Raw genomic sequence first — 23,321 nt, 5'->3', positions numbered from 1 at the left:
CTTCAGAGAGTTGGTAGATCTGTCCTGTAATTTTACTGTGCAGCAGGATGTTAGTGTTATGTTACTGAGTATCCCATGAACTGACGGATCTGCTTTACCTGATACATACCTTGAGCAGCTCACAATTCCTTCAGTACACATTTGTTCTGTTTGGAAACTTATAGTCTGATTATAATGGTCACACTGAGCCCAAGTCAGAACATATTGTTATGAGTTTCATTGTATAGTTTATAAGTCCAAAGACTTGGACTAAAGCATTATCAGCAATGCTCTCATGAGATGCTTGCAAGGTCAGACGCTACTCCAGACTCAGTCACTGCAGAATACTTCAGGCCTAATATATAAAAGCTGAAGTTGAAGAGTATCCAGAATTCAGTTGAACCTCATCTGAGTAGCTGATGAGATTCTACTGTCAAGGCAATAACACAAAAACTGTTGGGCACTAGAAAAATGAACTTTAAATTAATATGAAAAGAGGGAAAGAAAATGGGCAGGAATTCAGTGATAGAAAGTCTGCACTGACAAGTATTTGAGTTATAGCTGCAGAAAAATTAAACAGACAAAATTTTTACACCCACCCCCACCACTTCTAAATAGAGCAACATAAAGAACAATAACTGACAAGAAGGACTTGAAAATTCTGAGAAGAAAAATGATTGTAAAAGTACAAAATGGAGTGGAAAGTTAATGGAAAAAAAAGAGAAACAAAGCAACAAATTGCATAAAATAGATGAAGATATCAGGCAGTTCATAATGTATCTCTAACGGCATAATAGCTGCACATCCCTATTGTGCGAGAATGCAATTTTATTCATTCTAATTTAACACAGGACAGTCAACGCAGTCATTTCAAATCTGTTGTTTGCAATCCAAGATAGCATCTTGACAGCTTTTAACAAAGTGCTTCATAATGTAGACTGTTGGGGACAACTAAAAGAACCAAGGTCAGCAGTGGAATACATAAAGTACAAGTCTTTCAGGAATGTATGGCACAAGAGATTTTTATTTTTTTTGTATTTCAAGAAGTCCACATTTCAATTTTACTGATATTATATATAATTCCTGCATTTTGTCTTCTACTGAATTCCCTCCTCCCCACCTCATGCCCGAGGCTGCTTATTTCTGCAGCCTGAGTGACAACTGCAGGTGCCTCTATAGGCAAACCTGCATTTAAACGGCCTGCTTTGGCTAAATGGTTCTTTGTTTGCATGTAACCAGTTTCTACACATTCTCTCTTAACAAATGCTCTCCATATGGTTGGAATATAAAGGCTTGGAAGTACTTAAATGGGTAGTCCGCTGTGTGTTGCACTGAGGATCAGGTACCATGGTACATGGAGGGGCTCTTCCACTTTTAAAGGTGGCTGTTGAGAGGAGGGCAAAAGACAACATTTTCTCACCTGTCCTTCACTTCCCAACAAAAATGTTACTTTCCTCTGACTTTTATTTTAAGTCAATTATTGCAGTGGAGTATTTAAAAGACCTAGTCAGACCTGGGAACTCGTTGCAGTAGGCAGACTGCACAATGCATTTTGAAGCATCCCCTAAATGAAAACATACATATGACTTTTAATTCTATGTCATCAAGAAGGTATTTAAAATAGTCAAAGCAATCTGAATTAATTTTTAGCATGGTAATTCACAGTCGGGTTTGAAGACAAGTTCCAGAATAACACAGCTGGTTCCTCTGATTTGTTTTTATCGATTAAAAAATTACAGAGGTAGTTAACCATGGGTTTATTTCAGCCAAGTTATGTGGGTAAGCGCATTTCTTGCTGTTCTGGTCCAACTATCCAGACTAGAGAGCTTGTGGAAGGTTACTCACATGCTGCTAGACAGAAATCTGGGTGTGAAACATACCCTCAGACCTCATCCTGAAATCTCCCAGTTGAGGCATAGCCATCAATTGCTCTCCTGTTTCTGGAGGGATCTGGAGCACAAGTCTGACGAGGAGCAGCTGAGGGAAGTGGGCTTGTTTAGGTCGGAGACAAAGAGGTTCAGGGGAGACTTATTTGCTCTCTGCAGCTACCTGAAAGGAGGTTGTTGCAGGGTGGGGACCAGTCTTCTCTCACAAGGAACAACCAAAAGAAGAAACGGCCTCAGATTCAGCCTGGAGGGCAGTTTAGAATGCATATTAGGAAAAATTTCTTCACATAAAGAGTGGTCAGCCATTGGAACAGGCTGCCTGGGGAAGCAGTGGAATCAAATCCCTGAAACTGTTAAAAAAATCGCGTGGATGTGTCATTCGGGGCCATGGGTTAGTGGTGAACATGTCTGCCAGGTTAATGGTTGGATTTGACGTTAAGGTCTTTTCCAGCCTTAACGATTTTATGATCCTAAAGTTACATCATCTGTATTCTCCCCCCTTTTTAGAGGTTTTCAAGAGGCTTACACTTCTCGCTTGTACTGCGTAAACAGTATAAATTATTCGGAGGATGAAAGCCTATTCCCCTAAGGCAAAGACCGCTCCTTTCAGACTAAAAGCTGCTGTCCTGCAAGGAGCGTGTAGGAAAGAACGCACGGCCAAGGGTTCCGCAGCTGCACCCAGACGGCAGCTTCCCATGCCCAGCCATGCCACACGGGGTGCCCCGTCCGCATCCCGCCTTTCCCGCGCCGCCGGGGGCTCCACCCCCACACCGCCCCCCGCTCCTCCTCCCCGCTCCCCGCCCTCCTCCTGCCGCGGCAGCGCGGGCGGCAATGGCGCGGCGGGGCCGGCGGCGGCGGCGGGGGGCAGCAGCGTCGGGGACCCGCGGCAAGGTGAGGCGGCCCGGAGGCTGCTCGGAGCGGCGGGGCAGGGCCGGGCGGCGGGGGCAGGGGGCAGGACCGGCAGCTTTCCGCCTTCCCGAGGCGGTGGCGGCGGCGGCCTTTGTCCGCTGGCCGGGGCGCGGGAGGGCCGGAGGCGCTGCCCCCCAGCCGCGGGACGGGGACCGACACCGGCGCCCGCGTACCCCGCCGCCCCCGCCCGCGGCTCCCGGTCCCGGCCAGCGCCGGCCGCGGTCCCGCCGGCGCCCTCCACGTGGCGCGACGGCCCCGGGGCTGTGAAAGGCCGGGAAGCGGCTGGAAAGCGGGAGGGGGTCGGCCCCAGGGGCTCTGTACCGGCGTGGGGCAGCTGTAGTGGTGCTGGCATCCGCGGAGGCTCTAATAAAGCCTGATGGGGAGGATCTCTGTTAATTAATTAGTCTCTGTGAGCCTGGAGGTGCCAATTTAGAAATAGCTAATTATTTATTTCTAATTTCTGGCCGCTTTTTTGTTGTTGGTGGTGTTTTTGAAACGCGGCGATGCCACCACAAGCACATATTTGAGTCGCCTGAATACATGTGAGTATTGATGAGGCTGGAGGCTTAGGGACAAACCCAGGCATGCTTCCATCGGCGGGCCCGGCTGTGGTCTGCTCCAAGCCTGGCACGTGCTCGGGTGCATCAGGCTGGTTGTACACTTCAAATTTTAGGAGAAGGTATAGCTATGGAATCATAAAACAATTTGGGTTGGAAGGGATCTCATCTAGTCACACCTTTCACCCACCCCCGAATGCGTAGTGCCATCTTTAATTAGATCAGCTCGCTCAGAGCTCCATCCTACCTGACCTTGAATGTTTCCAGGGATGGGGCATCTACCAGCTCTCTAGACAACCTGTTCCAGTGTTTTACTGGTCTCCTTATATGTAATCTAAATTGACTTCCCTTCAGTCATGGTGAACTTCCCAGGTGCTGGAAAGGAGTGAGAAGAAAGTCAGCATCTTGGCTCTTGCTGATAGAAAGTTCGGGCTTTACATGGGTTTCTGTGGAAAAGGAGCGTTGTAGAGACATTGGAATGTTTGTTAGAACTTCTGTCCTGTCAGAGACTCTGTAAACCTTCTACCTGTGTATAACCTCAGGCCCCTCTTTGTCACTGTGAAGATAGGGACACTATAAAACAGTTTGGTAGAAACCTGGTTGACAATAGAAGCAAACAGCTCCTCACCTCTCATCTCTGGTGCTGGAACAAGAGGTTCTTACCATCTGCTAATCATCTTTCTAGTGCACAGCTAAAAGGCTGCACGTCATGTTTCTTCTAAGGTTCAGCAAAGGGGAGAAGGATGCAGCCTGTTCTTGGTGCTTTTCTGTTTCTCGTGGGAGTTCATTTTTGTCTGAGTGCAGCCTTCTGCTGGCTCTGCCTCATCTTTGTGATACACTGGTGAGCAGTGAGTTCAGCCTTACCTGAGCCATAATGATGTGGTGGCAAAGGTTTTCCTTGTCTCTGAAGTCACAGATTGTCTGCTGACAGGGAAATTAACTTGTATCTGCCCCCATTGAGAACAATTGCCAAAGAAGTCAGCAGTACAAAATTGTTTTGAATTGCAATACCTGCAGTTCCATTTCCTGTCCCAGAGTCTAATTTACCAGGTCCTTGCACAGCAGTTTCCATATACAGAGCTCGTTAAAGGGGGCCTTGCTGACAAAGCACTTGCACCCCAAACACCTGGACACTAGCAATCTACACACAAAGTGGGGATGAGTTGTATGCCTGTGGTATTGTTCAAAAGTCTTTTCCTTGGAATGCCACGGCTTGGAAAATAATTAGACAGCACCATAGATGAAAAGGATGCTCTTGAATTACACAGAATTAATTCAGAAATAACTGTTACAACTGTTTGGATTGGTGAGAGATTAGATAGTACAAAGGAACAGATAGTACCAATTGACAGAATGTTTGAACTGTGTTCATATGACGGCATGCTGATATTCACAGTGTTATCAGCTTTTTTGAAAAATAGGAAATAGTTTCCAGGCAGGTATTGCCTGTGGGAGGTGGCATTTTAAATTAGGATAGTTGGACATTGCTTATTGTAGGATAAAGTAGCTTGATGGGCATTAGCTTATCAGTTTAAATAAGGTAACATAGAAACTATATTCTGCAAAAATAGCAGAATTTACCAATATTTCATGGAGTACTTGAATTTAAAAGTAGGTTGTCTGAAGTGAAATTGCCAGAACTTTTTCATGGGGTAACCTTAAAGTCCCAAGAGTTTCTGTTGTGACAGATTTACAGGCTCAGTCATAATCCATCTTCACCTTACTGGAATCAAATTATCCCTGCAAAGATCATAAAAGTGGTGATGACTGCTCATTCTATCCCTGGTCCCTTTTTTTCCTCTGAACACTTGCTTACCTTTCAACCTCCTGTCCCTTGTGCCAGGAATATACTTCACTGTCCAGGAGGTTTCAGGTTTTTGTGCTCTAGTGCTGTTGAGAAGTTGTGAAGATCGTCTGGGATCTTCCTTGCCTTCCTAGATTTGATTGTTGCCCTCGAGTCTCAGGCTGGTTATATGGTGTTGACAGTCCTGTTGACCATGCATCCAGTTGATTCTTTTGCACTGCAGTTAGGGACTTTGCATCTCTTTGCCTTCCACATCTTTCACACATTTGTGTGATGCCTATAATTGAGCTTTTACAATGTTGTTCGCCTTTATAATTCCAGTGGAAAAATCAGCTTCTTGACTTGTACATAGTTTTGGTTTATTGGTTTGGCATCTACTGACACTCTGGCTGGGGCCTTCTGTTCTTGTAGTGCTGCCCACAATTGTCAGCCTTGGAGTGCTGCCCACAATTGTCAGCCTTGGAGTGCTTCCCTGTTCGGTTGTTATTTTGGGGTACAAGCCAAATCCAATGCCTGTAACCCTTGGGTGGCATGCCTTGGGCTTGCTTCTGTGCTGAACCTGGGACAAGTCAAGAGGCTTTCCAAAACATGTTGAAGGTGTGACTGCAAAGATTTGGTTTGTGTATCTGTTTGGGGTTAAACTGGGATTACTTCAGTTTGACTGAGTTTGAACATGGTTGACATTGTTTGTCCCTGCTTTGAATAGGAATGTCCATACATTGTGCAAACTTGAATAAGGGAGCACAGCCCAACTGACTTTTTTTTTGCGGTAGGATCAAAAATAGAAAATTACATCTAGCCCTGCTTTCTCACACTGCATGTTCTCCTCATATGTCACTGTTAGAGAAGAACCTGTTAGTGGCACAACTGGGAGGAAGGTGATGGATACAAATAACTCTTAAAAAAATTTAATATGGGAGTCAGTGGTGTAGAAATAACTGAGGTTTCCCACCAAATCCATGGATGTGCATGCAGGCAGGCGTTTTCTCCTCACAGCCTACAGAAGGGCTAGTTACATCTTTTCTGGCTTTGGTATCAGGAAGGTTGCTTTTTCACTCGAAACATGAGAATTCTTCCTGTCGATGTGGAACGTAAAACAGCTCACCTCAGGCTTTTTACCTTGTCCAACAAGACAGGTGGAATTGATGGGAATAGGGCTTGGATAAATGTTCTTGTGACTAATGGGGAACTCAGATGCCTTACTTTTCCAATCACATGTGACTAAAAACAGGTCTGACAACTCTCCTGGCCTTGTTTTCTGTTTCTGTCAGTCTTGGCCCTTGATGACTTGACCCTGCCAGTCTCCACAGGCACACACAAGCTGCCCTGCTCCTGATTCTCTGGGAATGTTAACTCCATGCAGCCCAACACATCTGAGTGAGCTCCTGGATGTACTGGCAGTATTTTGTCAATTTTGGAGAAGGGAAAACAGAGAGAGAGCATTGTCTTGAACTTTAGACTTCTGCTGGAAAAAAACATAGGATTGGTTATTCTGGCAGTTGTTGGATTGTGTGCTGCTTGTAGCAGAGAAGGTTTGATGCTGCTTTTGAAAATTACCTTGTGGGTGTTTTATACAAGTAAGTGTGTCTTATGTGGAAAAATAAACGAGTTCAGTTGGTGTAAAATCTCCTATTAGAAATAAAACTGACTTTTTCAGCAACTGTGATTTATTTCCAGCATTTGCTAGACTTTTGGTATTTATCCTTTCCAAAGGGGTCTTTAAAAGGTATTACTTCTCACATCTGCAGCATTGCGGCAGACCGTTGTGTCTGAACCTGTGGTCTGTTCATGTTGAAATATTTTCCCTGACCAAGCTTGGAATTTTCTTCACCTCTTTGCCTTCCTGCCCTTTTTAGGGGTTTAGTGGCACAAATATTCTGTATTGAATGCCTGTGTCATCCAGGTGTTTAGAATAGGTTCATATTTTGACATTTGTGTTTAGGCAAATTTGAATTTACTTTGTTCATGTATACTAATTTATTTACAGTGTTAAAATCCTAGGCACTGATACTGATTGCAAATCAGTTTCAGAATGTCGTTGAAAAGTTATCTGTATACTAAAAATTAAAAGTGAAAATGTCAGTGGCTTCCAGGACTACACAATAAATGACAGCAACTGAATCCATCTCAGCAGAGATGTTTGGTGCGTGCTTGTCTTTGGTATGTGTCTACAGATGGCAGTGCACTTGTGCTGGGAATAAACTTTACTTGTGATTTGAGGTATAGAAATACAGGATTTCAGCTGTAGAAATAGCGTTGATGAGCAAGCTTCATTGTAAGGATGGTCTTTTTCAAGTTCTGGAGTCTGCCCACATTATACATGTCAGGTGTTGTCTGTTATTATCTTAAGCCCTTTTGGTAAAATGGGGACTCATCAATGACTGAATGAGATTCTTTGTCCTCATGCTATAAGGGGGAGCAAGTCACAAACTAAAACTTTGAAGTTCTGCAGTAAGTTACTTAAATCAATACCAGTACCTCAGTATTTGGGAATTCATAAAGATAAAAAAGACTTCTACTGGAAAAGAGTTAGGATTTTTTGGTTCCAAATCAGTAATTACACCCCCATAATGATTCACTCCTCTGGTGCAGATGCAGAAGCAATAGATGATGAAGAAGAAATTAGGCATACAGTAATCCCAGCAGTGGCTAACTCAGCTGTGCAGTAGCTCAAGAACTAATGCAGTGGCTCCTGGAATCAATTTATTCATAGCAGTGAGGCTTACAGCTCCTTGTATGTTTTTTCCATTAAAATGCATAATGCTTCATTTTTAACGCTGCTCTATAGTGAGTGAATTCCAGCACAGCAGCGGATTTTGCCTGTTGGCTATAGGAGGTGGGAGTATCCAAAGGGGTTCAAGTAGGGACAGCACGACTGCAGCAGAATAAAATTAGGCCCATGTTCACTTGTTACTGTAGCTTATTTCAGAGTGATACCTTGTTGAAGTTACTGCTCTCTTTTAATGACAGTGGGATTTTTCAATAACACTGTTTCTGGAGAAGGAGCCTCCCTTGACTCATTTACCCTGACACAACTAAATTAAAAAAAAAATCATTGTATGGGGGCCTGTATGAGCAACCTTGGTTGTCTGTGGCAGTGGAAAAGGGCAGACTGCTCTTGGTTCTGCACTTCATCTCAGGAATCTTCTGTTGAACATTCAGGGCTGGAGAACAACTCCTTTAGATGAGGAACTGGCCTATCACCATGTATTTTTAATTCTGAGGAGTACTTTTCCGTGGAGTTAAACACCCTGCATATTGCATCCCCTTTCTTTCCCCAGATCTTGATTCTCTATTTAGGGATTAAAACAGTCCATACAGAATTTTCCTGGAGTTTAGCTAAATAAGTTACAATTTATACATAGCATATTTTGTGATACAGATTTGTACTTGCATAGGAGTATCAAAATAAGTTGTAATGTTGCCAGTTTGGGTTTTTCTATTAGGGTGGTGCATCTGATTCTTATCTGCTGTCTTGTTTTGATTCAGAAGCAGATACCCAAGGATGTGGCCAACATTTTTAATACCCCCAGTGACGATGAAGATTTTCCAGGGTTCCAAGATGATGCTTCCAGACAGAACTTGTTGTCAGAGAACAGCTATGCTAGTTTTGATTCCCTGGAGTCTGGAAAAAAGGTAGGAACAGATTGCCATGGTCCAGTTACGCTCTTTACGTGTTCTGCAGTCCTACTCATAATCTCTGCACTTCTGCTGAGCTTCCACCATTTCTTCCATAGATATCCTGATGTGTATTTTACCTTATGTGGACTGTTCTTCATAGATGTAACAGCATAGCTCTGCATGTGTTGTTTGTTAGTTACTTTAGCTAACAAACAGCATATTATCCCCCCTCAAACTTCACTATGGATTTTTTTTAAACACAGAATGCATAAAAATGTCAGTTTCCCTTCAAAAAATGCAATTTAAAGTAACTTCCCTATTGTCTGTTCCTTTCTCAGGCAGCTGCACTGCAGCTATCAACAACAAAAGAATAAAGTAATTTTGCTCGAGAAAACTCATTCCAATTCCTCATAATAATTTGCAGTTGTTTTAAAAGTAAAGAGCGAGCATATGCAGTAGCTCTCCCCTCCCAGTCTGCTGTAAGTTTTTCCACTCATTTATTGTATCTCTTCTTCACCAGACATTATCTTAATGTAAAGAAGTGTGTAATAAAGTCAGTGAACGGAAGGAATTGAAAGGAAGGATAAAGATATTTAGCAAATGTATTAAAAGTAATTTTTGTTTCTCATGGGGGAGGAAGAAATAGCAGAGGAAAACTGGGGAAACAAACTTACATGTTGCTGACTTGCAGGAGACAGGTGTGGTGTGAACACGTGAACAAGTCTTTTGGGAGATTAGTGGAGAAGTTGACAAGATGGTTTTCTACTAGTTCTGATTGGAAGTATGGAAATACATTTCTGATTTAGCAAAAGTATTTTGTTTAATTGATATGTAATGTTCATATAGCGAAGAGTGTTTTAACGAGATCTTTTTACTTCCTGGACTATAGGCAGAAATTTAGGATCTGTCTACCCTAGAACAAGAACAGGTGTGAATGATAAACTGCACCCAAAAAAAAAAGGGTTGAGCAGTTGAAAAGTGGGCATATTAGGCTGTTTGAAGCTCTGTGGATTTGTGTTGATATTTGTAAGTTCAGTGACAGTGTAACAGCATGAGAGGAGCAGACTCCCATATCCAGGAGCCTGTAATGCTGCAACAAGTCCAGAGGAGACAGTTGTTTCTACTGCAATGTCAAAAAAAGGAGGGCTTTTTCTTACTGTAATTGTGGTTTGCATTTTCTTTTATTCAAGGCTTGTTTTTTACACCCAGAAGAAAACATAAAAAACAACATAATTTACGCATAAGAAAACTGATAGTTTATTTTTCTTTGGGTAGTAATGAAGAAGGGGAGGCAGAGGTGAAGAAGAAAATTTCCCCCACAAAAAGCAGCTCAGTTAAAGCTCTGCTCAAAATGAGTGGAAAAAAAAGTCTTTCTGGGTTAAAATAACTCACTACTGAAATTCTGCATGTCTTCTTTTTTTTTTCTTTTGACAGGCTTTGCCTGCGAAGTGCCTTCACAATATATGTACTGGCTTGAACCTCAACGCTGGTTTATTATAGTTGTGTGATTACTTTGTATCTGTCTCTCACAGCTACTGGCTGGTATTTTTGCAGGAGGTCCAGTTTCAGTCCAGATACCTCACTGAAGAACTGCGGAGAATTTTCACTGAAGACACAGACTCTGAAACAGAAGCATTTGAAGGCTTTGCTTCAAATGAGGTGCATGTGAACAAGAAAGAAGTTCTGGTAAAGGCATTCACAGCTACATGTGAATGTATATGTTGATTTCTTTTTTTCTCTCTCTTCTGTGTAAACCTCATGTTCTAGCAGAAATTTTTCTGATACACTGTGATATTCTTACTTAATGCTGAATTATACTATGTGTTACCTTAAAAGACATTTATTTGATGTAGCAGCACTTTTTTGAAATGAGAACTTCACCTGCTTGTAGACTGTGCTGGGCAAGATTGTTCCACTGGAGACAGCCATGTCTGTGTCCCAGACTATATTAATATGTAGATTTTGTATTGATCTCTGCACAGGAAGAAGTCGTGTACTGTGAATTTCTAAAAATTGGTTGATTTAAGTGAATTTATGATGCTGTCTTTGGGTGGTGAGACTGCTGTCTAGAACTAGTGATTATTTATCATGTCATGGCCAGTAATGTAACGTGGGATTCTTCCTGCCTCTAGATGGTGGAGTCAGACTTGAGTGATGAAGAATGCGGTAATGTATTGGGTAATGGAGAAGAAGAGGAGGAAGATGCAAAGAAGAAAGTTTCCCCCAAGCGAAGAAGCTTTGGCCTTCGTGTTGCTTTGCAGTTTCCCACCAGAAAATCATCTGAGAAAAAAATGCCTGAACAGGCTTTGTCTGACATACCTCTAAAGGACAGTGAATCCCTCACACCTCTTTCAAGAGAAATAAGCTGCAAGCGATCCGACAAACCAGAGGGCTCCACTTCAGAGTCTGAAGAAGACACTAAAGAAACACAAGAGGAAAGTTCCAGTGCAATGCTTAAGAGAGCCATAAATATAAAAGAAAATAAAGCCATGGTAAGACTTAGGAGTGGTGTTTTGTTCTTTGACATTTACATCCAAGTACTTAGCTTCAGCATACTTGAATTTTGGGGTACCTGCTAGTGCTGTGCTAGGAAAATCTTACAGTGAATTTCTCTACCTGGGAAAACCCTACAGGACCTTCAGCACTCAGACATTTACCAAAAAACAGAGCTGAAGCTGAAACAAGCATTTTTAATGTGGATGTAAACAAAGTTACTGATGCCCAAGTTTTGTGGCCTTATATTCAGAACATGTCAGAAAATCAGCTGGTCCCTTCAGGTGGTTCATGGTGTCATTTGTACAACAGTTTCTCCTTTTTGTTTGTGCATGACAGATCTGCTGCAGTTACTGATTAGAAGACCAGCTAAAAATTGCCACGGATGATACATATGTAACTTTTCAGTTGTGTGGGATGTGATGTTTATATTTATGCTTTACTATGTAACTGCTGAAAAGTGTGTGTGTATGTGTGTGTATGTTCGGAAGACGCTGATCATTCCCTAATGCTTTTTCCTTTACTGTCCAACATGTCACCAGCTCTCTTTAATTATCATGCTGCCGTGTAATCTGATTTGTGTTCAGTCCTTAGCAACTCCTTTAGTTTTACATTATTTCAGGAAAAGTTCCAGCTTCCAAACAGTCTTGGGGCTCAAGCACACCTCTTGATTGTGTGGGCCTGCAGCTCCTGTGTAAAAGCTTGAGTTTTGTACCTGTATTTCTGATCTGTCTTGTATGTCCACTGCTGTTTTCTTGGTCTTGCTGCTCTTTGACCCTTCTCACCTTCCATTCTTCCTTGCAGTTCAACCACTGGAAAATTCACTGACACCGTAGGACTGTAATGACATCAGATAAATGCCACACTGGAGTACTTACTGAGAAATACTGTATTCAGCTTTTAATCTCTTGATTGCTAACTTCATAGGTTCTACTAATTGTTACTCGGAACTGGAATTAGACAGAATTACATAAACTCTTGTCAAAACAGCACTAAAGGAGCACATTACAACATGGCAATGACATCCATGACTGATAACAAGAAATTCGGTTCATATGACAGGAATTGGGGAAGAAAGACAGGGTATCCTTGGCCAGAAGACAGTAAGATGTTCCCTATGGGCTGTTTTACTGAATGATTTCTGATACACCTGTGCTTTTTGCCAGAGAATTCAGTGAAAGGTTTTGCTTATTCAGAAGTAAATTAACCCCTTTTAAGACCCTCATTTAAATAAAGTGCCTCCAGACAGGTTTTGTGTACTGAAACTTCATATGTTTAGATGTAACTTGAAGTGCATGTAAAGAGTGGCTAGTAGGTGTTGGTTGTTTGTAAGCTGCAGTGGGTTTTCAATGTGATATCATTTGATTTCAGCTTGCCCAGCTGTTGGCAGAATTGAATTCCATACCAGACCTGTTCCCAGTGAAAACGCCCGCCACAACTCCTTCAGTAAGTTTTTGGTACTGGCTAGTGGTGAAAGTTGTTTTTGTTAGACGTAGGGTTAAAGTGTTTCATTAGAAACTTTCACCAAGTTTGTTCTGGTTTTCTTTGGGTTTGGATGCATTATTTGTATAGATTTGCTATTGGTCAGGAAATACCAGAGATTATGTGAGGAAATGGAATTTTGTAAGATAATTTATGAAGAAATAAGACCTAGATGAGATGCTATTTTATCATTTTTGCCCTAGAAATACTATTGAGATGGTAGACAAATGTCTGTGTATGCGGGAATAAAAAAGAATAGTTGCTTTCCTTTGAGTTTAAATGTTGTTAATTTCCCTCTTGCAGGGTTTTCTTGTAAAATGCATACTTCCCAGCAGAGCTATGCTCATGAAATTAAACCATGTCAACACAAACTGGAACAATACTGTGGTTGTTTCAGCTGGCTTTCCTCAGCTTTAAGCAGAGGACTGTCGTCGGTTCCTCTTAGTTCACTGCAGAGTAGTGTTTTTGTCATACATTATAAACTGAAGAGATAAGAGAAAGAATTGGAAGAGATGTCTTTGGGAAACCCATTTAGAAATGTTGGTGTGGTTGTTAGGTGAAAAGATGAGGCCAAGTTATACAGAATTTGAAATGCTGGAACACCTTGCTAGGTCTAGTTGAATGTGCTATAGACACTTAAACATACTTTTAAATACTTACATAAGCCTGCTACTTTTATTTATTACCTTTAATTGAGGAAGTGGGAGGGCATTAAGAGTATTCTAGTTACCTCATCTGCTTGATTTTTGACTTCCAGAGTGGTCTTGTAATGTGCCTCTCACTTCTTTCAAAGGAAATAGCTAAAGTGTATGGTAGCAAGCAGACTTGCTTTCTACATCTTGTTTATACTGTCAGATTCAGTAGCTGCCTTTATGGTAAGTGTCCATGCAGGACTTCCATGGCATGAATTCAGTCATGCAGTAATTGGTAGGGGTGACAATATCAAAAGGGTATCTTGCACCTCTAAAGAATTTTCAAGTTTTAGGAATCTTGAACTAGGAGAAGCAGCTTAATAATGCCCTTTCAATTAAAAAAGTTTAAAAGAAAATAAACCAGAGTTTGGATTGTTCCTCAAAGGTGTATTTAGATTGTGAGAAAATCTAAACATTTAGCTATCAAAGAACAGTGAGAACTAGCTTCTACCTTAATATCACACATGTTAAATTTTGGTGTAGTTCTGTAATGTTAATTGGAATAGGATTTGACATGAAGGTGTGGTGTTTTAAAAGGAGCAGAAAGTTATAGTCTGTAGGGAGAATACTGCAACATGCTAGAAATTGACAAGGCTTGGCTTAACAGATAAGGAGTGAAAGAACAACAGATTAAATCATGATAGTACAAGTGTGGTGCAGACATTTTCAGGTAATTTCTAGTGTTTAACACTACAAACAACTGAAAGGACAGTTATTGCAATCTTCTTCTCTTTCTAGAAACAGAGGAAAACGCCAAGGAGGACATTTTCTGAAGGCCAGATAGCACGTCGAATGAACCCAACCAGAAATGCTCGTCCACCAGAAAACTTTGCCTTGGAAAAATTTACTGTGTCAGCTGTCAAATTTACAGAACAGATCCGTAGCTATAGACAACAAAACCTCTTGAAGAGACTCAGTGTGGTATTTGCCAGACTTTTATATCTCCAGTAGTCAGGAATTAGTAACCATTTAAATTGTTGGCCAGCACTTAGACCAGACATCACATCTTACAGAAAGTTATTGAGAACCTTTTGTTGTGATTAGCTACAGAAGAAGTTTTCTCCAGGCCTTTCTGCCTCATCTTTCACCTGTTACATGGGCTCAGTTTGTGACCCATGTTGTCCAAGAATAACAAGGCAGTTTAACCTACAGTTTGTTATTTATTTGTTGTCTGAAAATCGCTAACCCTTATGAGGAAGACTTAAGTTTGCATCCACCTGGGCTGGATACCAGTTCTTGTAGAAATGAGAGTGCTGCACCTAGTTGAAGCGTTATAGAGGGAACTTGGCTGTTAGAAAAAGCAGAGTAGCAACAAATGAGAACCTGGGCAGGTGAATGACTGTTTTGGACAGAACGGAGCTGATCTTAGAGTGAAGGACAAATAAGATCTTAAGAGACAGGTATGGGGAAGGATAAGAATCAGATGAGATTTATCCATGAATAGGAGTCAAAGAGAAGGATATTTGGAAAGTAAGAAAAGCACATAATAGTGGAGAACTCTCCTCCACATGACAAAGGATATTAAGAAAGGGAGGGCTGAGTATGGCAGGACTAACCTAAAACTTCAGTAAAGATTTTTTCACAGGATATTAGAGATTGTCATTGTTGAAAGCAATTAGACAGTATGCAAGGAGATTGAAGGAGGAAAGCATGAGGAGGGAGATGATCATAGTTTCTTATTTTGAGAGGGAAGAAATGGGAGTATGAAGAGTTACAGTGGAGGAGTGCAGGGAGTGTAAAGAAAAGAAGTTAACAGAAGTCATGTCAGGAATTTGTGGAAATAAAAGTAGTAATGATGGAAAGGAAGAACATTGAAACAGAATGAATAAAAAGTGTAGTAAAGAAAAGGCTAGGAAGGGGAGGGAGAGAAAGGCAGTATTGATTTGGAAGCTATTCCCCTTTCTTTCAGTGGTGCATGAGGGTGTAGCCCACCCACTCTGGACTGCATACATATTAAAAGTGAAAGAATTTGCCACCAAATGTGATGACAGTCTTCATGACATCAGACAAAAGGTATTAAGATGAGTTTGTTTAGCAGGGAGATTGTGGAGTGCGCAAAAGAAGGAGAACATCAAAGTATTCGTGTCATCGTCCAGTGGAAGATATTACTGAAGAGGACTTGGACAACATTGCAATTACTGTTAGAGACAAAATCTATGACAAAGTTCTAGTAAGTGGCTGCCATATTCTTTAGTGTGTCTGTGTGCTTGAAATTAGGTCTCTCAGTGGTGTTTGCTAAAAGATGTGCTTTCCTGAGGTTCTAGAGGGCACAGCTCCTCATTACTATGTTACACAGGCACAACTTTGTCAGGTTTCTGTGGGCTTGGCTGTGCTGGTTGATACACCCCATCAGCTTTTTGCCTCTGGAAAGAAATGCTTTCTTGCCACAAAGCTATTAAACGAAATTTGCTATAGCTATGACTCACCACTGATGAGAGCTGGCATCGTTTTTATCTCTCATTCTCAATATAAATGTGTTGGTTGTACCATAAAATAATAGTGATCCCTGCTGTTCCTTGTACCTCTTGGAAATTACATTTCTGTACGAGTTGGGTAATTTCCAAAGTTCTTGAGGGAACTCCTTCCTTTCTTTCACTGGATTTGGCTACTGATTCTCATAAAGATCAGCTTACTGTGTATTTCACATGTCATTGTATTGGCAGAGATGAGCCACAGGGTCATTTTCTGAATAGTTCTAGGTTTTTTGTAGACAGAAGAAAGGATCAGAACTGCAACATGAGGTTCATATAGTTTGAGATTTCTTATGCTATGCCTGAAGCTGGGCACTGTCTCTGTAAAATTCCTACCATTGCTATATGATTTGTCATAACAGAACTTCTGGTTCCTCCTAAGCTTTTCATGGGTGAATTGGACTGTGGTTTGAAATTTGTGGTTATTATTAGGAAAGTTTGTCATTGAGCATTTAAGTTGTCCTAGGATGTTTCTCCTCCTTTCCACCTTTAGGGTAGTACGTGCCACCAGTGTCGACAAAAGACAACTGATACAAAGACAATCTGTCGCAACCAGGGCTGTGGAGGAGTAAGGGGACAGTTTTGTGGACCATGTCTTCGAAATCGATACGGTGAAGATGTGAAATCAGCTCTGCTTGATCCAGTAAATATCATTTCTTGGGCCTGGAACAAGAATGCAATGAATAATATATGCTCATGGCAACATGGTGTTCAAACTTTTTTGCCATGAGAAGATCTGTAGTACTGTTATGACTGACACTGATTTTGTTTAGAACCCAATTGGAAGGTGCTGGACGTGGGTTACCATCCACCTGTCTTTGTACTTCCTTACCAGATAGCGGTGGGCAAGTGTGAGAAATTTTAAGAAAAGGAATCTGTCCACTTTCAGAAAAAAAGCCAAAACGCACATTTTTTAATGTTCTTAGTAACCTGGCCTGCAAAGCAGGGTACTTGTTTTAGATTCTAGTGTTAAAATATAAGAAAAAAGGAAAAGGATACCTAAGTCTTAGGGTTGATTCTCTTTTCTTTGTAGTCCCCTGACACATTGAGCAAGGAGAGAGCACAGGCTGCTGTCAGAGAATGAGAATGTGGGTACATGAAGACCTTGGCAGAACAGAGTGCTCTGTGCTTGGCTTGTTCTGGGATCTCCTCTCCTCCAGAGATGAGCTCCTGTGGGCTGTTCTGAAGGACAGCAGAAAACTAATGGCTCTGATGTGCTGGCCCAGTGTGGCAGCAGCTGTTGTATTAGCACCTGCACATCTGTGTGTAGTTGCTGAGCAGCTTGGAGATATCTAACTTCATGTACAAACTGGGTACTTCAATCCCAGGAATCATTCTATACCAGCAGGCAGAGCCAAAGAAACTTGTCACAGTGGGTACCCATATTTTCTAGGAAGTTGACTATAGTCAGCCTAGCATAGAATGAATTATCATCATGCATTAGACTTTAGTCTATCTGAAAATCAAAACTGAGAACATCAGAGAACCTGAGGCTTCAGAGTAAGTATTCAAGCATTTAATAATTTCTTTAATTCTGCAGAATTTGCAAAGTGTTAACAAGTTTGACTGCCTGGCTGATAGAGGTTCTTAAAACTTTGCCCTGAATAATCACATGGTAGGGAAGCAATACTCATGTTTGTCTGAGCAATGGAAAGGCCAATATAACCTGACTTATAACGTGCTTTTGCCCCCTCTCCCACTTTCACGCCCTTGCAGGCCTGGATCTGTCCTCCTTGTCGTGGGGTGTGCAACTGCAGCTACTGCCGCCGGCGGGATGGGCGCTGTGCCACTGGCATGCTCATCCACTTGGCCAAGTTCTACGGCTACAACAATGTCAAGGAATACCTGGAAAGGTGAGGGTCATACTCTGTGGTCATTCCTTGTTAAACTGTTGTAGCCCTTTAAGTAACACTTGACTTTTTGTGGCCTGGGGCAGATCATGCACCTACGCAAATGAAGTCTCTTGGACTTCTGTTTTTTTCCTAGGCTGAAATCAGCCTCTTTAAAGTGAGTCATACTGTCTGTGTAAACAACTAATTTGTTAAAGAAGTTGAAATGCTTTTGCGTATTTTGAAATCCCTATTGGTTGCTTGAAACATATAAAGTGCATTTTTGGAAACTGTTGTTTATGGGGAACCTGAGTTTCCTAAAAAGCACTAACACTGTTTTCTCATGTCTTCTAGTTTACAAAAGCAACTTGCGGATGACAATTGACAACACTGAACTCGAGCTGTGCCTGCAATTGGTTAATATGTTGAAAAATTTTGACTTCAAAGGTTTATTACTCTGTTTTATATAAGATAGAATTGTAGTGTATAGTACATTCATTTCTGTGTTGGGAACTTTTTGATTGATATGGTCTTATGCAAAAAGTCTCTCAGGAAAATGTTTTGGTAGAGAAATCTACATGCACAAATATTTAGGTTAAGTGAAATGGTGTTGGGAGAGGCTTGGCCTCAGCCCCTGCATTTGTCCGACCCCAGGTTAGGCTGGCAAGGTCAGCCTGACCTTGGAGCAGCCAGAAGGAGGAGTAAACAACCTCAACTCCTTACTAAACAGCGACAAAGTGTCGCCAGAGGTGGGCTGCCCAGCATGTGGACATCTCATGAAGCTGGCTTTCAGCCAATGGGAAAAGCCCCTCAGGTGGTGATCAAAGCCCTTGGACCTATCCCAAGCCACCCCGGTTCGCGTGTACCACCTCAAAACCCTATATAAGCTGTTTACCTCCCAATAAAGTTATGCTGAACGTTCTTTTAACCTTTTGGAGCCTGGAGTTTTATCTCTGTGGGAATTCATCCAGGTATCTGATGCTGAAACCCGAGGTCACGTTGGGGTTGGGCAGGCTGGGACAAGGAAAAACCTCTCACTACAGCAAAAATACAGCAGCTTTTTCCCTACAAAATGGCACTCTTGAACCTTGAGTGGTTAATTTTTAATAGAGCTACCCAAGCACATGATAGAGAACTTGGTCAATTTGAGCAATATTTTTATTTATATAATTGTGCAAGTTTGCAGAAAGGGTGTTTAACAGCTACCTTCAAAGCATCCGTATCTTTAAAGCAACAAAACACCCATGTCTACCAACTTGACCTAAAGATTCAGTTTTCTGACCCTTGCTTTCTGAACCTATTCATCCACCTGTAGTTTATGGAACTTGTCCCTGTAAAGAAGAAGAAGATACTTTCATCTGAATGCCATTCTATTCCAACCAAAGCTGATGCAATTGACCAGTGGGAAGATGACTTTTTAAAATTTTACTCCAAAGTGTAATTATTCACCAAAACATGAAAACAAGATTTTAAACACCATCCCAAAAAAGAAAAATAACTGCTCACCAGCAGTTTTGTGTAGTGCACCTACTGCCTGAACCATCTACCCAGTGATCATAACTGGTCTAAATCAGACTTCAGGATTAATATTTTTTTACTTCCAGTTCATATTAGATGTTTTTTCATTTGTACAACCAGGCCTTCAAACAACCTTCTTTAAATGCAACATGTTTGTATTGCATGTTAAAATTCTTGTAAGATACAAGTTTCATTTTATGTAGAGAGAATAAAGACTAATCTAAAGAGGAGTATTTTGTGAGTCAAACTACACCCAGATGCTGATGTTTACCATTTACTTTCCCATAGCTGGTGTAATGGTGGTTGCAGATCAATAATCCTTATGTGGTGAAACACATGAACACAACACTGATGGATGACAAAATAACAACATATAGCAAATAAGTGTTACACTAAGGATTGTGTTTTTGTGAGGTAAAACTCCTGTTCCAGCTGACTGTGAAAAATGTTTATCTCCTTTAACTACAAGGCAGATTGAGAAAACCAAGGGTAAAGCTATTTCCATCAGAACCCATTTACCTGACTCCTTGCTTTTCAGATTGAAAGTCCAAACATAAGTTGGCCCTCTGCTTTTGGTTTTATGTGCCGGACATTCATAAATGTTCTTAGTTTCCCGTTGATCTACTGGAATTGGATCCCTTAAAAAATGACTGGCATTGCAATTATTTAGATTACTTGATCCAGGTTACCAGCATGGTAAGTACTAACCCTATTCTGCACCTCTAAAAGTTGTAAAAAAATTCTAAATGATCAGTATTGTGAAATTTAGACTCTAGAATAGTCTTTAAGCTTCTGAACCTCGACTAGATTAGAGCTGCTGCTTTCCTACAAGGCAGACCTTGTTCAGACACATTTAACAGTTATTTAAAATGCAGGAAGTGTAGTCAATGATTAAAATACTGAGCTGGTATGAAATTTAGTCACAGTAGACCAATGTCAACAATCCACCACCATTCCTAAACTTTGTGCTGTTCTAGGGTCACAACAGTTTAGTCCAACTCTTGATATAACTTAACTACCTAGTAATGGAAGCTAGAGTCCCTAAACTAGGCTACTGAGATAAAGCGATAAAAGTTTATTTCTCACCTTCCATGCAAAAGCACAGATACATGCTCTTTCCCTTGCTGGGTGGTCTTATCTTCTTTGGTCTTTTTGGTAACATCTGCAGTCAAACGTACCTTATCCAAAGCTTCTTGCTCTGCAATACCACTTTAAAAACAATTGTGCTTTCAATTATTTCAATATCCAGACAGTAATCTTAATGTCAGAACTGTCAACCTGCCGCTCTGAGACCAAGTGAAAGTTGGTTTGGTTTGGTTTTAATTTTTTTAATATTCTTGTTCTTTTGTCTGTGATTTGGAGTAAGGCAAAAATGCTGCATGAAAGCAATTGTTTGGAACCAAAACACTCTGCAGAGGACAGAACAAGGCAACTCCGCTCCCTGTCATGGTAGGAAGACCACCTTGCTGTCTGGGCTCAGAGACACCGCTTCTCTCCAGCCAGGTCCCCCTTCAGAAGAAGCCCACGCTAACATCTGCCCTGACCTGTATGGTCCTTGTGTCTCCTCAGCCTCTGGCAGGAACAAGTGGAGTGAAGCAGTAAAAGAAGTGAAAAATACAATGGGGTTTCTCAGTGCCTGTGACACAAAAAGTACCATTTGGGGACCTAAACATGAGCAGCAGAGAGGAGTTGCCTGCCAGCCCTCATGCTGCTATTCCCCTTCTGCTTCCAAGTGCAGGAAGAGGTGCTGGAACATCTGAGCTGCACATGTTCCCTGGGCTCCTGCTGCCTGTCTCCAGGGAATGATTACAGCATGGCCACTGTCTTATGAGAAGCTCCTGGCCCCCTTTCTGCTAGGCTAGTGAAGCCCTTAGTTATCACAGAATTTGAGCTACACTGTTACCAGGCTCTCATGTGGCTTCACTCTATTTTCCAGAATAAATACAAGCAAATGTGCTGTGATCATGGCATGAAGTGAGATATCGGTACACTGCTGAATGTTTTTCATCACCTACTGTGGCAACAACTACACAAATAGGATCAGGAGACTGATTTATTTTTCTTCATGGCCTGATAACTGCGTTAAGGAATAAAACAGAATGATACTACGCCATATGCACTGAATTGGTTAAATAATAATGGTAGAAAAACTTGCATTCTTAAATTACAATATTTGAGCTTTTATTTCCTTAGCTGCTTTGTCTTCACACTTCTGAGTAGACTGAAGAGGAGTTTGGATTGTTCCCCCTGCTTTAAGGAGGTGGTTATTCTGATATTAAGGTGATTTTTATATTTTTATTTAGACTAATTAACTTTCCAAGCAGCATCACAAACATAGCTAACACCAATGGTTAAAAAAAAAAATGTCTGGCAGTGAAACGATATGCTTGCTACCTTACAACCATCACTGCTTACCTGTCAGAAAGGACTGAGAATGGAACAAACCAGAAAGCCACACCACTGATGGAAGTGCAATGTCCCCTGTCCAGATACCAAGTTTTCTGGACCACATGAGAAAGTCAGTAACCCTAAAAGAGAAGCATCAATAGCTTCTGCCTTAATCCATAGGTACTACTTCTTTTTAGACAAACTGTAGGTTTCAGATGCAGAGTCCTTTTGTCTACAAAGAAAGTACATGGCTGAAATCACCAGAAAGTATATGCATACGTAAGCATATGGTCATCATCTCAGTAGAATTTGTGGTTTGACTGATGTAAGCATGTATAAAATCAATTATAAAAGGTGATCAGCATGAGACAGGTTGCTGGCAACAAAGCAGGTTAATATGATCAGTCCTGTAAAACTTGCTGTCTTGGGGAGAAAACCTGACCATCACCATTAGTCATGAGCCAGAGCAAAGTACAAATCAGGAGCACAATAGTCAGAGGCTCTGAATAACAGCGTTACTGCAGTATACATTGCCATGAGTCATCAGAGGAATTTCCAAAACCAGCCTGTTTTATCTATATCTAGGCACCTGCAAGTGGCTATTGCTATGGCAAGCTAGGGGAAAAGGAATCCTGGGAGATGTAGAACACCCGAGTACCTGGGACAAAGGGAGGTGACGGGGCCTTTGTTTTAGCAAAGTCCTTGGCATTTCTATAAAACCCACTTTCAAAGGAAAAATGACTTTCATTAGGACAAATTTTGTAAAATAATAAATGGAACAAAGCTTCTGAGCTTAAATCACTGCAGTAGTTCTGTGCTTAGTAGCTAAACCCTGTCACTGCAGGGTACTTTCCAGTGGGTAAAGCTGTATGTGGATGAATATGCTAGTTTAGTCCATGTGTCTGGCACAACATCATAGAAGAGCGCAGATTGCAGCACTTCCCTGTGAGGAGAAAATATCAGCTCCTCCTTTGTCTGAAGAGAAATAAAAAGCATAGTGGCACCATAAAGAATAGTTATTTTTTCATTTTCCAAAAAGCAACAGAAAGCCACAAAATCCATAGAAGAACAACAGTACTGTTTATAAGTAAGTCACTCACCTTCAGGTTGAGGTCCAGCTGTTAAGAAGACTGAGGGATATGTGAAAGGAGAAGGTTCATCTTCCTACACTCTTGAAGGCAAACGAGCATAGGGGCTCCAGGCAATAGCCTTCTACATGGCTTCTGCTATGTTCAACTTCACAGGAAGCATCTCCAGAATATCATCCATGACATTCTTTACCTGTGCAGGACAATACAACAGAGCCATTAGAAATCCTGGCAGTCAACTCTTTTTGACTCTTCTACTTTCACATCTGATTTCTTCTCCAGGAGAGCACGAACATCTCATTTTCTTAGATAAAACCCAGCGATGCTCCCTCCCTTTTTGGCAATAGTATTGAGAGAAATGACTGCAAAACAACTAATGCTTAGCAGCTTCTATTTAGCTTTATATTTCTGAGTAACACTGATCCCTGAAGCCCACTAGCACATTGTCCCTGGACTTGGAATGACTGCTGTTAGTAGGATGTACCCTGAAATTATCTTGATTTTCAGTCAAATGTGATTAATGGTTTGTACTTCTCTAGTATCTAGTAGCTTTCATCACACCCCCCACCACCCATAGTCCTTCCTGTCTCAGGCATTAGGCAAA

At 41.4% G+C, this 23,321-nt stretch overlaps 1 protein-coding gene and 1 pseudogene across 1 annotated transcript; one reads left to right on the top strand and one right to left on the bottom strand.

The window, feature by feature from the left end:
- The first annotated feature begins 877 nt into the window (after positions 1–877).
- Positions 878–18,651, top strand: CDCA7L (cell division cycle associated 7 like). Its single transcript, XM_071560897.1, is given in 11 exon segments — positions 878–2,616; positions 2,618–2,756; positions 8,625–8,771; positions 10,311–10,442; positions 10,889–11,248; positions 12,621–12,695; positions 14,162–14,344; positions 15,459–15,593; positions 16,388–16,537; positions 17,611–17,747; positions 18,078–18,651. Coding segments are annotated over 11 exon segments (1,671 nt in total). The 5' UTR covers positions 878–2,434; the 3' UTR covers positions 18,109–18,651.
- LOC139674642 (dynein axonemal heavy chain 11-like) overlaps positions 9,907–23,321 on the bottom strand; it is a 102,280-nt pseudogene continuing 88,865 nt past the window's right edge.

The sequence above is a fragment of the Pithys albifrons genome, chromosome 7 (genome assembly GCF_047495875.1).
Source record: "Pithys albifrons albifrons isolate INPA30051 chromosome 7, PitAlb_v1, whole genome shotgun sequence".
NCBI classification, from domain to species: domain Eukaryota; kingdom Metazoa; phylum Chordata; class Aves; order Passeriformes; family Thamnophilidae; genus Pithys; species Pithys albifrons.
The sequence above is the reverse complement of the archived record's forward strand: the minus strand, read 5'-3'. Positions and strand labels throughout refer to the sequence as shown.